Raw genomic sequence first — 19,512 nt, forward strand, 5'->3', positions numbered from 1 at the left:
AGGCGCGGTGTAGTGTACATGCAAGTGAAAAGCCTACTTCTCTGAATAAATTTATATATATATATATATATATATATATATATATCGTAAAGTTTATTTACATTTTCAAAAGATTATTTTACAATAATAAAAAACTCTAAAATAAATATTAAAAAATAGAAGTCTTTACAGAAAAATATTAACGGACGAAAAATTATACATAATAAACCAATATATTTATTACAAAATAACTCGGTAAATAAACAATCAAAATAACCAACTGTCAAAATATATACACACACATATATATATATATATATATATATACATATATATATATATATATATATATATATATATATATATATATATATATATATATATATATATATATATATATATATATACATAAATATATATATATATATATATATATATATATATATATATATATATATATATATATATATATATACATAAATATATATATATATATATATATATATATATATATATATATATATATATATATATATATATAAACATACAGTAAAATTAAATAGATAAGTTTATAGTATAATGTAAAGTTTGTTTATTAAGTGAGGGACTTTCCCATTTAATGTTGAGGGCTTCTTTTATCTTAAATTTGTGTTTGGTTGGGGCATTATCCAAAATCTAAAACGAATCACAGTCAACCAAATTTTTGCAATTAAGAGATAAATTTAAGTGTTTTAATATATGAGATTGTTTATCACTTTTTAGGTGCTCATTTATTCTATTTGCCAAGTGTCTCCAATATAACTGGCATTACAGCCAGCGTAATGCCAGTTATATTTCTCCAATATAACTGGCATTACAGCCAGCGCAAAAAAGTTTATAGTTATGAGTTTTTTATGAGATTTAAGCAGTTTAGGAAGTAACTCTTTTAAGCAAAAACAATTTTGTATTTATTAGCAGTGAAAGTTAATTTTATTAGAACATCCTTGCAGTATTTATGAACAATTTTTGAAATTTTCCTTTAAATGTAATTAGAGTACATTCCAATGTATGGAAGCTTAAAGTATCTTATATTTAAGCTATTAACAATGTTAGACACAGATATGTTCATTTTGTTTTCAATATAGGATTTAATTTTATAGTCAATAATTTTTTGTGGAAATTTATTATTTTGTAAAACTAATGATAGATTTTTAGTATCTCTATCAAAAACAACCCAAGAATTATTAATTTTAAATGTATAATCAATCAAACAACAAACAAGTCCGAATTTGTAGCAAGAGGGAATAAAACTAAAAATTTTTTGTAAAAGACCTGTATACGTTGTTTTGTGATAAACTGAAGTCGAAAAACGAATTGGATTTTTTGATAAGTACACCTAAAAAAGCAATCTGGTTATCTTGTTCTTTTTCCATAGTAAATTTCAGATTTTTATGTTGTTTATTGAGGTGATTTAAAAATTCTTGAGCTTCGTATTCAGCATTAGAAGTAGCAAATATGTCATCCACATACCGTTTATACAAAAATGGTGCTGTAAAGGAGCAGTTATTGACCCATGTATGTTCATGATATCCGATGAAAATATTAGCTAAGATGGGCGCTAAAGGAGAACCCATAGCAACACCATCTGTTTGATCGTAATATGTTCCGCCAAATAGAAAATGTGAACCGGATGTGGAAATCTGAAATAATTTAATAAAGTGAATTTTTGAAAAACGTTTTGAGTTAGTTTTATCTTTAAAAAATAAATCAGTTGCAATGCTGATGGTTTCCTTAAGCGGAATATTCGTGAACAAACTTTCAACATCATATGAAGCGATTTAATTTTTCAACAAAAGAAGTCTAATGTGCAAAATTGTTTAGGTATATATGGAGACAATTAATGAGAGAGATGTTTGGCAAGGTTATAGTTATATGTATGTATATATATATATATATATATATATATATATATATATATATATATATATATATATATATATATATATATATGTATATATATATATATATATATATATATATATATATATATATATATATATATATATATATATATATATATATATATATATATATATATATATATATATATATATATATATATATATATATATATATATATATATATATATATACAGTGGCGGTGTTAGGGTAGGGCCTGGTTGGGCAATGGCCCAGGGCGCCGAATATAAAGGGGCGAAACTAATTGGTTATTTTACCCTTTGCCTTTTTTTTGAATGGGGTTAAATTGAGCTAGGGGCACCGTAGAAATCTCGCCTACGGCGCTGGTAGTGCTAAAACCGGCACTCTCTCTCTCTCTCTCTCTCTCTCTCTCTCTCTCTCTCTCTATATATATATATATATATATATATATATATATATATATATATATATATATATATATATATATATATATATATATATATATATATATATATATATATATATATATAAATATATATATATATATATATATATATATATATATATTTATATATATATACATACAGGGGTTAAAAGCCTGTCAAATCAAAAATTCGTTCGGCTTCTCTTTATATTTTTTTACAACTGTTTCACCATCACATTTTGGAATTACTCTTTTTTAATGGAATTGTTCAAAAATTACGCAACGTTTAATTTATTTCAAAACAAAAAGTCATACATAACTTTTACTTTAGACCGGTATTTTTCTATGAAGTTAAATAGCAGTTTTGATTTTTGGTTGAATATAAGACTGCGAGAGAAAAATTGTGATTATATATGTAAACCGGTTTTGATACGTAACTTTTAAGAAAGCAACTTCTGAGTTGTAGCTTTGTATAATATTGGAGCGTTGGTATCAGATTGATAGTGTATTTACTCACAATAAAAGAAGAAAATACCAACAATCAAAAAATAATAAAAAAGAAATAAAAAAAGAAATAGTTTTTCAAATACATTTATTTTTAAAGGCTATTTTAAAAACACTAATTCTTTATTTTAAACACTAGTTCTCAATGTTTATTACTGTACACTGATAAATCTATAAAGCATTGTTGTTCCAGGACATAGATCATTGGGCGGTGAATGTGGAAAACAAAGAAGTGCACATTATGTGTGCCCTTAGTTTTATCTATCATTACAAAAGCACCAATTAAAATATTTATTTTATATTAGAATGTGGATAGAATTTAGCAATATAAGCAAATATATATAGTTTTTAGTATTGCTGATGGTGTTAAATAATTAGCTGAGGCTAGAATTCTTATATATTTGCTGGTGGTAGATTTTAATTCACGCATAGATTCCGTTGATAAAAAATACATGTTAACCAGTGCAATATTTGTGGCCAAGAAATAACCAAAATGAAATATAAATTTCCTAGAAATTTCACTTGTTGGCATTTTTCCAAACATCGAAGCGACTCTGATTGCCAAGGTTAAAAATTCTGTGTTCATCAATGATCCTACCTGTAAGCACAATGTGAAAGGAGCTTTTCAATAATAAATATCATCTTTGAAGATGTACGGAACATTTTCAGAAAAACATACATCATCATTGATGTTTATTACCATTATCATCATCAGGTTGAATTTAGGTAAACGGACTGCTGATTGCGAAAATGGATAATGTAAAAAGGAAAAAAGATTAGCTGGAACAAAACCATTTAAAAATTGCTATAATGTTTTAAAATACTCATATCATTTTGATAATATCAACTCAATACTTATGTAATATTGAACATAATTATTTCTTGTGAATGTTATTACGTTTCTGCTTGTACACCAGAAATAAACTCATTTCAATTTTTTCTCTCTGACATAAGCATTTAATTTAAATAATTTAAATAAAAAAATAATTATGGACGTAAATTGTGATGTAAATCATCACACGAGACCTCAAAAAACATCAAAAATGCACCTATAACAAATAACTATTTGTAATAACTAACCTACAATATCTCTTAATAATTGCTTGTAGTATTTGCTTTGTAAGCTCATTTAATTGTACAATATAACGATAAAAACACACGAGAGTTTTTTAGGTTTGCAGTTAGTAAAGAAGTTGCATAACTATTTCTTTTAAGTAAAAAAGTGTTGTTTTTTTGTCGGGTACAAATTAAGACCTTCAAAAAGATAGTATCAAAGATTTTAGTATCTACAAAAACTGACACTAGTATTATTTATTTTAAAGATTCTATTAATTAAAAAATTTATAAGACTATGGGAAAAAAAAACCTAAACACTCCCCGACGGAAATTTTGCATGGTCATAACTTTGGTTATTTACATTGTAAATGTAAGTTTTGTAAATATTCTTAACTTTACAATATTATTTTTGATTTATAATCTATCGATAAATTTAAATTTGGTTAACGATAGTAGAGCTGAAAATTATACAACATCAGTGCATTTACGATTGGGTAGGGTTGATGAGCAAATATTTTAAAATTTTTTTGTTCAGAGTCCTCCAACATCCCGGTTTTTTTGCAAAACCTCCTCATTTGGCATAGGTATGAACATACTTAAGTTTGAAGTTTGCACAATTTGTGAAAGAGTTATAACAGAAACATTAAAAAAAATTATGCGCCCATGGTAACGCCCATGAATAAGACTCTATCTAAAAATGAAGTAAAGCTATAAAAAAATGATGTAAATTTGAAACATAATTCATACAATATTTTTTATGATGACCCTTATGGTTTTGGTACTGTTTTTTATGCCCGGCAATGATATTAGATATAACTCTGTCTAAATAAGTTTGAAGAACATTTATTCTTGATGTAGTGCAAAATCAAATTTAAATGCTTTTAAAGAAAAATTCATGAACAAAACAATCCTGTGAAATCCTGATTTTATTTTTTTTATATAGTTTTCATTTTTTTCCATTTTTCATTAAAATTATCAATAAATAAACAGGTTTGAACAGATTCTAATCCAAAACCCATAGCTAACCCTGGTAATGGGTCGGGTCTGGGTCGGGTGGACCCAGACCCAACTTATATAAACGAGTCAGAGTTTGGGTCGGTTTTCAACAGACCCGACCCGAACCCAGACCCAATTTAATAAACGGTTCTGTAAGTTACTTCAATAAAAAAAATTGCACATTTTTTATTTAAAGGTGTTCTATGAAGATCTAGTAGTCTTGTCACAGAACAGCATTAAAGAGTTGGTATTGGTATAATAAATGCAAGTATCATCATGACCGCTAAGAACTGTATGATAATTAATGTAGTAAGAAGTAAGACCCTATATTATACGAGCTCATTGTAGGCCTTCTAATATGGCATTCACACCCAAAGATGAAGGATTCTGGTCATTAATTGAGACTCAAATGCCAATAATTAATAGACCTCGTTTATTACCAATGTATGTACCAAAACCACTCCTATATAACTATTATAATAGCTAAAAACCAGGACTCAACCACGTTCAAAGACTTTAAACGCTCCTTTTAATACAAAATTAAAAGGTATACTTGATTTTGTTAGAGAAATACTTTCAACGTGGTTGGGTCCTTTATTTTTTAAAGTAAATTATAACTTAAAATGGCGGTAAATGAAAACTTCAGAAAATAATTTTTTTAAGAAATAAATGATTTTACAATAACGATAGATAGCAACAATTTTATTAATAACTGTGTTAGGCTTCTTGTAAAGTTCCAAACAAAATCTTGCTCAAGTTTTGATATTGACAAAGGTCACTAGTATTTATTTATTTTTCAAAGAATTAGAGCAGCTTTGCTTTCGTTTTCATACATGGAGATCACAGTACTGTTTTTTTATTTTAATTGAAAAATTAAAATTAGTAAATAAATTAAAGTAAAATAAAACTAAAGAATAAAAACTAAAATACCTCGAAATTCAGATTTTAATCAATCTTGTGAGCATATAATAGCTTCCGATGCACTTGGAATCATAGAACAATGAAATTTATCAAGAACTTTATTACCTGTGCTAAAGACTAACTCAGCAGTAACAGTAGACAGCGGAAATGAAAAAATAACTCTTGCTAAAAATGTATTATTGGAAATCTGACTCCATCAGTCTCCACCATTCCAGTATGTCGGATCTTTCTTGATGAACAATCAATGGCTCATCTAAGTACAACTGTAATTAATTTTTTAGTTCAAAATAAGTAGATTTTAAGGCTTCATGTTTTTTGAATTTCTCAACCTTTTTTGAATATAATAAAAAAACAGAAGAAGTAGACTGATTTAAATATACTTTCCTTTAGCACTAGAGTGTTTTTTCTAACTTCTGTTCACTTGTGTCACCATAAATTTCCCTAAAGTATTACTCAACGCTGATCATTTAATAACGCGGATCCAACACAGATGCAATGACTAATATTTTACAAATATGATTAAAATAGTGGTTTGCTGTTGGATTTATTGTTGTAGGGAAAAGGTTTGTTACGTTGTAAAATAATTTTAAACAGTCACAAAAACATTTGTCCACTCCTCTTCATTTAGCGAATGTGTGTAATCAATTTCTTCTTGACGAATCAAGGCATTTTTGAAATTTCAATGCAGTATCCAACATAATATAAGTAAAGTTCCATCTTGTTTTTACATATAAAACAACACTATTACGTGGAGCTTGTACTTGGGGTGCTACTTTTTTAAACTGTTGCCATTTCAAAGTTGACAATTTGACATGTTTCGCGCTTTTCTCCAACTCTTACTATTATGTGTTTAATGCTTTCAATTGCTTTTTGAACAACCAAATTTACAATATGCGCAGAATATCTAACATGAAAAAAATTACCGTTACTGACGAGTTTAGTATTCAACTTCTCTTTGAGAATTCCAACAATTGCGTCATTTGTTGAGCAGTTATCTAGAACAACACACATGATTTTTTTATTAACCTTCCATTTGTATAACTTCTTAAGTAAAGTTTTATATAGTGCTATTGCAGTATGAGGCGCATCAATATCAATAAAATGAAGTATATGCTTTTTTAGTCTCCAATTATTATCAATATAGTGGCAGATGAGGGCAATGCAGGAGTTATTTTGAATAGAGGTCCACAAATCACTTGTGCAATTAATTCGACATTGAAACTTTTTCATTACATCATATAACTTTTCCTTATTATTATTATTCCCTTATTATTATTCCCTTATTATTATTTCCTTATTATTATTTCCTTATTATTATCCTCGAAGATTTGCAAACAAACATTTGTAGTTGTTCGTCGACTAACCATTTTAAAAAGAGGTTGTACATTTTTACTATTCCCTCTAAAAATGCAATGTTCAACAATTAAAAAAGGATATTCCTGAAGTATTATCATGCGGGTCAAGTCGCAATAAAAGGTCAATACCAACACTCACACCGCCACCTTTCAACCTTACTACATCAAATCAATTATTAAAATTTTACGATTTAAATCTTTAAAAAGAACATTGTTTTTTCTATTAATTACTTCAAAGTTACTTTCATCCCTAAAAACTGTTTACTTCCACCTTTCCAAGGAAAAAGTCTCTTTACACCACCTTAACCTTGTAAGCCAATCTCAGATCGTCTAAATGGGTTTTCATAAATATCAATGTTTTTCCTAAACAAAATATTTTTAACTGCGGTTCTTACTTGACTGGATAAGTTATACAACTGTTTTAGTGCTCTAGAATTTGTTTTTAAATTTTTGGATTTCGCATGACGTTGGATGCCACATATCAATTCAAATCTTCTTGATATTTCTCTGTTACTGATCATGAAGCCAATTTTTCATACTTTTTATTTGCCACTTTGTTGCTTTGTTTGCTTTTTGTTTTGTTTTTTTATATTGGTTATATATATATATATATATATATATATATATATATATATATATATATATATATATATATATATATATATATATATATATATATATATATATATATATATATATATATATATATATATATATGTGTGTGTGTGTGTGTGTGTGTGTGTGTGTGTGTGTGTGTGTGTGTGTGTGTGTGTGTGTGTGTGTGTGTGTGTGTGTGTGTGTGTGTGTGTGTGTGTGTGTGTGTGTGTATATACAAAGGCGATTTAACGGGGAGTGCTATACCCCTCCCCCCCACACATCCTGAAGTAGGTGATTTTCAAGTTATAGTCGGTTTTTTCACGATTTTAGTTGGCTAGTCGGTTAAGTTTTTTCCAGAAGCCAGTCAGTAATTTTTGAGGATTGACCTCCCGCATTTTAGGAGGAGTTTGAATCATGTTCATGAGGGCGGTGATTCAAATCATGAGGGGGGTGAATATATATATATATACATATATATATATATATATATATACATATATATATATATATATATATACATATATATATATATATATATATATATATATATATATATATATATATATATATATATATATATAAATGTCGTAAATTTACTTATGAACTAACTTATATATATTTTAGACTTTGGTGCGTTTGTACGATTTTATTACCAAGTGTCAGGTTATTTATCATAAGACTGCCATGTAGCTTATTTGGAAGTTTTAACTTTACAAAAAGTAGATACTATATTGGAGACATCGATTCAACATATTCTGTAAATAGTATTAATGACTGTGGTATTTATTGCGTTAGAAGTCCAAATTGTGTTTTCGCTAATTATAATGAAAATCAAAAAATTTGCAACTTAATGTCATCGAAACCAAATTCTTTAAACAGTATGGTTGACCAACAGTGGCAAGTACTTATGTCTGAAACTGAAAATAACACAAATGTAAGCTACTTTTTATTCCAATATTTTTTGTAGGTTGTTAAAAATACAATTTTATTTGGTTGTTAATGAATTGTTAATCAATGTTAATTAACCGCGGTTGGAAAACTCTAACCAACTGAGTTAATCTAACCACGTATAAAGCTGGACTGTTATTTGATAAAAGTTTAAATCGCCGAATTTAATTTTGTTTCTATCGCTCAACCAATGCTGATAGATACGAGTTCAACTTGGTTCAATTTGATTGAGGTTGTAGTTGTTGGAACAAAGATAACCTCTACACAATCAAGTTTCTGCACGTTAGGATAGGCGGAAAAATTATCTATAATTAAAGTAATTTTTGTTTCCGTATTTTAAACTTTAGGTCAATTTCTTTAACCAATTCCTTAAATAATTTTGTCAACATCCAATTCTTTAGTTGAGCCCAATAACGGCAATGACTATTTTTTTAGACTTTTGAAATTACGATTGAAAATTACAATTTTTTTATTTACAAACATTAAAAGTATTTCTCCTTTAAAATTAACTGCGGCCATGACAGACCTTAATATACTTGCGTCCTGTGCCATTTTTTTAGTTTTAACTTTTGTTAGGCAAACATTAGTATAAAAGATCGAATTTGTTGGTATTAAAAATATTTCAAGTGAATATCAATGAAGAAATAAGGCTGTGTAGTTTCGAACTATGTAGCGATCATTTTTTTATTAACCGACTTTGCCTTTTGAGAAATGGTTTTGAATGATTTACCATAAACACAAATATAGAGAGTAGTGTTACAATTAATTATGTCCACCTTTGAATTTTGATCCTTTTGAATTTTAATCTCATTTTTTTCATAAGTAGAATAAAAAAATATTATTGTAAGTTAATCTTTTGTTTAAAATAAAATTTTAACTCATAAAATCAGTGCCTTTTTTTTGCTACTGCCAACAGTGTAACATTTAAAAGCCATTTTGTATGATGTCAACTTAACTGTAATCTTTTCATTGTACATTTGTTGAATTTTAATACCATAGTTTTGAATTCGAATATTAAGTTATCTTCAAAAATTTATTTAAATCAGTAATAATTTTGTTTCTTGAATATTTCTCTTATTTTAAAGTAAAAATAATTGTATTTAATGTGAAATTTGCAAATTATGAGTAGCTAAGCAAAATGTGGTACTGAAATATGATTTTATTTTAGTTAAGGGGAAAAAAGATTTTGTTAACATAAAAATTTGTTGAATCAGGACACTTTTTATAAATAATAATTTTTCTCAACAAGAAATAGCTAGAAAGTATGGCATTTTGCGCGTTTCTGTACAAAATATACTCATAAAAATAGCTAATAGTTAGAGCTTGACACTAAAGAGGGTTGGTAAATTTGGAAAGAAGAAAATTCTAACACCACGCGAGAAGAGAATACGAACCAAGATTGTTCTAGAAAATAGGCCGGCCACCAACAATGAAATAACTAAAAAGCTGAACTAATCTGGGATTGAAATGTCAAATGGTTCAATATTGCTTGTATGATTTTGATTAAATTTCACGAAGTGCTGCTAAGTTGCCTAAACTGACACTAAAAATGATGCTAAAAAAGATAGAGTGGGCAAAAAGTACAGGAATTTAATAGAAAATAGTTGGAAATCAATAAATTATTTAATAATTTTAAAATTTTCACTTTCTTACATTAAAGATTTACTTTAAAATCCTTGTACAATATCTTAAAGTTTGGATGAGCGAGCTCTCCGTGAAATACTACCAGCTGATCCTTGAGTAATATTTAAAAGTATGGTTTAAAGTATGGTTTAGCAACAAGAATCTTCTCGAAGTGTTAACAAAGAAGACTCAATACGTAAAAGAAAAAAATGGGAAAATTACTTATTTAACTGCATCATTTAAGGTATAAGACCCCTCAATAAATTATTTATTGAAAAAAAGTTTTTAACAAAAAACTGAGTATATTCTGAGAAACAAGTATATAACAAGATTTTAAATAATCCAAAATAAATTTATTAGTTGCCATGGTTACCAAGTAAAATGGTCACCCAGGTCATTCTATCTCAGTAACCGAAAGCATATAGAATATGATTTTGTGGCATATGATTAACAACATAGTAATTACAAACTGAACTAAAATTGTTCAAAAAACAAAGTATTTAGGCTACCTAAGTTTTTCAAAATGGTGTATTTAAAAAAATGCATTTTGTGAACTAAATCTTCTATAAATCAAAAACTCCTAGCAGTATTGTGAAACTTTTAGTTCTAGATGCAATAAACATTTGGTGAAAATTTCACGCAAATCTGACATACGGTTAATAAGATAGGATGGCCGGGAGGTTAGAAATTAACAACTTTAGAAAAAAGGATTTAAATATTACATTAACATTTTTACCAAATAAAAATGTCAAATACTCAATTTAAAATCTGTTACTTATAAGAACAAGAACCAGGATCATATAGATAACCTTCTTGGTCATTCTCTAAGTCATCTTTTTTGCATCCACAAATAACTTGTTGTCGCTTTTTAGATGTTGGTCGATATATATATATATATATATATATATATATATATATATATATATATATATATATATATATATATATATATATATATATATATATATATATATATATATATATATATATATATATATATATATATATATATATATATATATATATATATATATATATAATTATATTTAGATGAATAAAAACAACTGATTTTATTCACCTAAATATAATTATATATAGCTCTATTATTCAGTAATATTGAGCACTGTAACACGTACAAGAGACTTCGTATTATTACATCAAAATACTTAACCTCGAATATATTCTATATATCGATATCTATACAAATACATATATATATATATATATACATATATATATGTATATATTCATATATATATACATATATATATATATATTCATATATATATATATATATATATATATATATATATATATATATATATATATATATATATATATATATATATATATATATATATATATATATATATATATATATATATATATATATATATATATATATATATATATATATATATATATATATATATATATATATATATATATATATATATATATATATATATATATATATATATATATATATATATATATATATATATATATATATATATATATATATATATATATATATATATATATATATATATATATATATATATATATATATATATATATATATATACATATATATATTAGGGTGGAGCGATTTTCATAGCAAAAAAAAGAGTTTAAAAACCAATATTACTGAGACACGAATCAATGTCTATTAATTATAAGATAAAAGTAAAAAAATATTTTTTGATTTTGATGAGATCTTGAGGGTCCTCTTTGGAATTTAAATTCTTGAAAGGTCCTAATATTTTTGAATTTTTTTTTTTCTAAACCATATCAACCTTGGACTCAAAAAAAGCAGAAAAAAATGCTTGTTTCATAAATAATAATTTTATAAAAAAAATTTTTTAGTGAAAAAAATACTTGCAAAAATATACCTTAAAACCCCCGTTATGTTGAGGACGGGGCTTTTAATGAAAAAAACAACTCTACTTTTTTAATTTTAATGTTTTAATAAAAACAAATATTATTTTCAAAATCAGCATATTATTTTGCTTCTTTTAAGTATCAAGTTGATATAGTTTAGAAAAAAAAAATTTAAACAATATTAGGACCCATCAAAAATTTAGAATCCAAAGAGGAACCTCAAGAACTCATTTAAACTAAAAAAAAAAAGAGTAAGGTTTTATTTTCACCAAAAGATATTGATTTGCTGCTCAGGCAAATCAAATTTCAAAAATATTCAAAATCGCTCCACCCTAATAATATATATATATATATATATATATATATATATATATATATATATATATATATATATATATATATATATCTATATATATATATATATATATATATATAATATTCTTTTTTAGATTGGTTCGATTTGTGATAATACTCCCTGTTATAATTTATATTGCAGGGATATATGTTTATCAGGTGATCCGTTAGTCCACAGCTATATCTGCTCAGGTAGTTTTATTTAACAATAAAAAAATATTTTTTATCTTAATTACTTTGTTGTTATTTTACATCGTATTTTTGTAAAATTATTTGCGCTTGTAAATTCTATGAATTTGCTTCTTTGGATTCTGAAAATTGTTTTTAAGAAGTTTGATTCTAAAAAGAATAAAAAAATTTTAAACTTTTGTAGATTTTTGCAAATATTTTGCAACAATTAATGCAATTTTCTCGTACATCATTTGAAGAGTGCAAGGAAAAAAACAGGGAATATCAGTTTTTGAAAATATTGAGATTTTTTTATTAACATGTTGTGCAAATCATTAATTATCTTCAGTGTTAAATTTGAAGCAAATAAATAAAAGTTAATGGTCTAATTTAGTGATAAGGAAAGGAAAAAACATAACGCATGGGAAGACTTTGAAAACTTAATTTGATTTATCTCAGTTTGCGAAAACCTGACATCCCCTGTTCTTACCTTGCACCCATCATTTATAATCCGTTAAAACATGTTTTTAACCCACCATTTATGCTTTAAAAAACGGTTCCACTACTTGCTACAAAACATCAAAATAGTAAAAAAAATAAATAAAAACTAAATCGTTTGTAGATAATAAAGAACCTTTGCATCAGTTCCTTTAAAAACGAACAAAATTTACAAAACTCATGCAAGACATGTAGAGTTTGGGAATACCCAGTCTTTTTAGAATAGGCGAATCCTAGTTGAGCCTACGATTGTCTTTCGGATCCAGATTTAATCCGCCTTTTATTTTCGCAAATTTAGCAATAGCATGTTAGGATTTTTGTGTTCGCGCCGATTAAAAACAAGAGTTTTGGTAAGCGTGTATGGTAAATAAAACAATTTTTAGCCGACTTTAATGCCTAACGTTAATATGCTTTTCTATACTTTTTTTATAATGTTAAACTTCCAAATAAAAATGGCATTTTAAAAATATTGTGTTAGTATTTACAAACATAGTTTATAATAAATGCATGTAAATGTTCAAGCAAAAATAAACTCAACTAAATTAAAATACTTATAAGTGTTTAATACATATCAAAGCAATTATTTTTTACTTAAAAAAAAAAATTTAAAATAACTAATGGACTCAATGAATTATCCGATAATCTGAAACAATTTCTCGTATTAACTTCTGTGCAAGAACGAATTCTTGTACAGAGGGTAGATGCGACAGAAAATGTTTGTTTAGAGTGTGCTGATGTTGGTTTTAACGTTTGATACAATTTTTCTAAATATTCAGTTCTTTTTTTGGTTTATAAGAACAGCAAATTTATCTTTGCAACTTAGCAAAATTGGACATTTCACACTTTCTAATATTTTATGTACTTCTTCTTATAGTGTTAACGCTATTTTTGTTATTTTCACTTGAATGCTTATAATGTATTTTTTTCTGTTCTTCATCCCCATCTAATAACCTCTTTAATAAATCTGTTGTAAATCCTTCTTTTCTTTAGAAGGCATAGTACCATTTACAAAAGAGTCTAATAGCTCTTCTAATTTTTGTTTTTTACGGCTATTTATTTGAGTGATTATTGTTATTAATATCTACTTAAATTAAATTGCCATGAATTCTTTTAATTTTCTTAACATAAAATCAATTGCTCGGGCAAGATAAGGATCGTCTCTGCTAAGGGGTTTAACAGTTAATTTAATAGGCCGTAGCATCTTGTCCAATTCATGTAATAATTTATTAATTAAAGTTTCTATAAATGAACACTGTAATATTAAATGTAATATCTTAAAGTGCTTCTTTAATGATATCATATAGTTTTAAAAATCTAGATATGATATGGCCTAGCCTATCCCATTTTGACCCTCATGAACAAATTTTAATATGACTATTTATACTCGAATAGAAATTTACAAACCATTAACTATACAATAACGACATTACAAATAATGGAAGGTTTTTTTATCAATACCGATTGTGTGCATTTTTATTACTATTATTTTTGTTAACTGGTGTTGTTTTAAAAACGTAAAAAATCGTTATGAAATTTAAAAAAACGTGGTTTTTAAACACGATAACGTTGAGGCCCAATACACAGTAATTAGAAATTTGTTATTTGAAATCATAAAGCTCTCTCATTCCAAGCCCTGGCTATTAAAAAGGGGTTTGTAAAAGATTAGCTAAGTTTCCGGGCCGACAATTATTCTCGTTAACCTCCTGCCATCATGTCGGAGAACTTTATCTAGCTGTTGTATAAAAGTATAAAACTACTTCATTTTAAAATACCCTATCAGACCATTATGTAAAAATTAACAAATATGGAGCTGTTTCACACGTGTTGAATTTCATAAAATTCAAGTTGTATTTTTCTAAAATTAGGCATGTTTTTATTCTGACTAATAAAATATTAAAAGAGATTAATTTGTTTTTTTTTAATTTTATTTTTGATTTATTTTTTTTCCTTAGTATACATTTTTGTGATTTATAATAAAGATTCGTTAAGATTGAATATACATTTAAATATAAAAAATCACAAACATAAATAATAAACAAACTTCTGTAATACTAACTGTAAGAAGAACGCGGGAAACTTGCAGAAGACCACAAGGTCTTATCATCAAGAACCGCTTTACATTGTCATACATATATATATATTATATATATACATATAGCAATATAAAAATATTTACAAAATTTTTACGTTGAATTGTTACATTATGATTTTATTAAAATGTAAGATTACAATTATACAAACATATATCGTTACTTTTTCTTAATATTACCACGTTTATTGCTAACGCAATGTTTGAAATATATAATAAAGTATATTAAAAAATAAGAGTTTATATAAGAAGCTAGCAGTAAACAAATTTAGATAAAATCAGTAAGTAAAATTTTATACTTTAAAATACTCTTTTAAATAATTTTTTTAAAGCCATTTAAGTTTTCAAAGTCAATAATATTTTGATTTAGTAACAAAAAACTTATTCCATATATGAGGTGCACGATAAGTAGTTTTAAATTGCTCAAGCTTAGTTTTACATGAATCTCTAAAAGGGTACTATTTGTGCGCAACAGGTATTTATACTCAGTATTTAGCAGAGTCATCTTAAACCTTATTTTATCTACATTGCATTACTTTTAATTTACTTTTTTAAGATCAACAAGTTTGTTAGCAGATGTATATAGAGCCTGAGGTGAAATTTAAACCATGGTAAAACCATAGAGGCGTTTGGTGCTGGCGTTAGCATCTTTTGACCAATCACTATATAAAAATGATAAAAATTTCTGCATTAAAAAAACAAAGTGAGATCCAAAAAGATGTAAAAAAAAAATAGAACCAAAGCTGAAATCCTTCTGAAAGCTGTTCTTGTTGGTAAAGACAAGCCACTAGGTCTTGAGTTGTATATTTCACCAGACTACTGGTTAATTTTTAATATTCTAGGTCATAGTTTGAAAAAATGCCAACGGATGAGCTCCCTCAGACTTTTTGGAAACAATGAAATACAAAACTTTTGAAACTTTTCAAAATTGCTTAAAACTCATCAGAACTCACTGCAAAGTCGTAAATCTATTACCATAGTAACTATTGACCATAATTTAATTTATTTCTCAAAACTAGAAATAAATTTTTTTTCTTTTAAGAAATTGCAGAGATACTTGTTCCTTAAAACAAGAAACTACTTCTTGTTTTAAGAAAATTATTTTGTTATAAAAAACTTAATTTTGCTGTGCTTACAGTAAAATATATTCAAAATAATGTTGAGCGTGCGATTAGCTTGGAAAAGCTTCAGAAGCTACTACAAATAAAGAGTTCTTGTAAGAACCATTAAAATAGAAGAAGAGTGGATTCAAGGAGCTAGCTACGGCGACTGTTTTCTCGCTTTCTCGTTATTGAATTGTTCTAATAATTTGAATTTTGATCTGATATTAATCAATTCAGTTATACAATTCATATATTCTGAAATATTTGTTACATTCACGGAAGTTTACAAATAGTACATGTACTAATCTTAGGTAAAAACCAAATAAAAGCTAACAAATATATTGTTAATGCTAATAATAGTCCACAGTCCACAGCAATAACAAAACGAACATTAAAAGTTGAAGGAGTAAAAATACTAATAATGATAATAATAAAAGTGGTAGCAGTAACAATAATAACAATAAAATGATAAAAGTATAATAATAATAAAAATAAAATGACAAAAATGAAAATAATGACAATAGTCATAAAAAAATTAAAAGTAATTTAGTATTAGTCACACACATACACACATATATAGACACATACAAATACATATATACAAACACACATGCACACTTACGTTTACAAATACATATAAACACATATACTTATATCCCCCTGTATTCAATATACTTATGTATATAATAATGTATTCATACAGAATATACATACGTTTATGTAGATTCATATATACTATACACAAATATACATATATACACACACGTACATATACATACACACACATACATAAGTACATACATTAACCTATACAAATATAAATACTAATACACACTTTTAATAATATTATTTATGTTTATTATACATGTATATATTAGATACCCAACTGCAAACTCTGAAAATTAAAAGTACATTTAAAACTTATTTTTTTACATGTTTTCTTGAGATATTTGCTTAAGCTGAAATTTATATGTACGTAAATATTTGTTTCACATTTGCAGCGTTTAAACACTGGGTTCTGAATTCGCTTTCTGAATTTGTTTGTGAAGCAATTTTGCTACAGAAGAAAATTTGTTTCAGAAACAAGAGATCTGTGGCAGTGATGGATCCAGGATTTTTTGGTGTTTGAAAAAGCTAACATAGAGCAAAATCCAAACATTTGTATGTTTATACTTTTGTCAAATAATTACGCCTTTTAAAAATTTGCAACGATTGGAGGCAGGAAAAATTTTTATCCCCGCTGCCCCAAACGCGGATTTTTGCATTTAATTTGGCGGTTTTCCTTGATAATGTTTGGCTCTTATTGCTTCACTTAATTAAACTTCTTTATATACAATTTAAGCCAGTTTTCTCTTTAATTTTTTAAAACTCTAAAATGATTAACGCATATATACAATGCTCAGAAATTATTGTTGAAGTAAAAAACTTGATCATTAATCTTGTAATTAACGAAGGAAAAAGTGTAAAATAAGTATCAAAACTCGTGCATAGAAGTGAGACTTCAATACAATGCCTGGTCCATCGAAATATATTAATAGGTAATATCAATCCTGGTATTAGAGGTAGTTTACAACAGTCAGGTTGTACTGAGGAAATAAGAAATGAGCTACAATTATTTGGAAAAAACAGAAACTATAATCTACATGAGATAAAGGTAAAATTGGGAATTGATGTCGATATCTCTGCATTACCGCGATGCTTATATAAATTGAATTATACATACAAAATTTTAAGACCCATAAGTGAAAGACGCAATACTGCAGAGGTAAAAGAAGAAAGATATAAACATATAAACATATGCTTCATGGTATTTAAACTTAACATTGCAACAACGTTACAGAAACACCATTAACATTGATGAAAGTTCGTTCAATCTTCATATGATAAGAAGCCACGGATACAGTCTCCGAGGAACGACCCCAAATCAACGTTTATTGTTATCAAGACGAAATATAACCATGAGACTGGAATTAAATTGTTTAAACATAGTCCACAGTTATGCAATAATTGGCGTAGGGGTGACAGCTAATGTCTTTAAAGGATTATTAAATACTCTTAAAACTATTTTGGTGAAGGTAGAAGAGTTTACCTTGGAGATAAACAACATTAACTTTCATCATTTATCATCATGAATCCTTAAAAATTACCGACTGGCTTCTAAAAAAAAGAAAAGAAAAAAAAAAGGGCCTCAAAACTAAAATTTACCTAACTGAAATGTGTCTAATATCTGACTAAATTCGTTAAAACACTAATTTAACATAAAATTCACCTTCTCTGGGGTGGTGCAACACCCCCTCCCAAAACACCCCCGTAAATTCGCCTCTAAAGGTAGATTAAGGAAATATGAGCACTTTAAGCAAAAATTAAATATTTTCAAAAATAATTACGATGGATTTAGAAGTTTTGCAAATAAATCATTTTTAGGAATCACTACTCATGATCCACATAGATATTTGGGTACCCGAAATTTAGGTAAAAAAAAATAACATTAATTAAGTGGAAAAGTATCATCCTGACAATCAGAAATAAGTTGTGGAATAATATATAATAAGTTGTGGAATAATTTTAGAAATCAAATTGTGGAATATAAATAACAATTAATACGATAATTTTAATTTTTGAATAATAATTATTTGTGAAATAATATATATATATATATATATATATATATATATATATATATATATATATATATATATATATATATATATATATATATATATATATATATATACATTTGAAAAACTAATAATTTTACTTTATAAAAATGCTGAAGAGCTACTTAATAAAATAACAGAGTTAATTTCCAAATGTCGTCACGAAAAAAATTTTCTCCTAAGCAACCACAAACCTGTAAATTAGATTCACACGCGGCTGTAACAATATTTTTTTTTGTATAGATTTTTTCTGTATAGCTTCAATTGTATATAATTTTTTAAAGAACAAACTCTATTTCAATTTCACATAATGTTTGCAATAGCATGAAATTTAAAGTTGTGAAAATCACGTAGTTTTATTTCCATATATATCATAGCCCTGACTTAGTTCATCGAGCACTTTTTTTATAGTATATGCACAAAACAGCATCACTAT

General features: G+C 26.2%; 1 protein-coding gene across 2 annotated transcripts in view; it reads left to right on the plus strand.

Moving 5' to 3' along the window:
• The window catches only part of LOC124809893 (uncharacterized), a 65,745-nt gene that overhangs the window by 18,420 nt on the left and 27,813 nt on the right, over positions 1-19,512 (plus strand). For both annotated transcript variants that reach the window (XM_065818986.1, XM_065818987.1), the window contains exons 3-4: positions 8,377-8,686; positions 12,657-12,753. In XM_065818986.1, the coding sequence (XP_065675058.1) occupies positions 8,377-8,686; positions 12,657-12,753 (407 nt within the window). The remainder of the gene's footprint in view (positions 1-8,376; positions 8,687-12,656; positions 12,754-19,512) is intronic.

The sequence above is a fragment of the Hydra vulgaris genome, chromosome 15, assembly GCF_038396675.1.
Source record: "Hydra vulgaris chromosome 15, alternate assembly HydraT2T_AEP".
NCBI lineage: Eukaryota > Metazoa > Cnidaria > Hydrozoa > Anthoathecata > Hydridae > Hydra > Hydra vulgaris.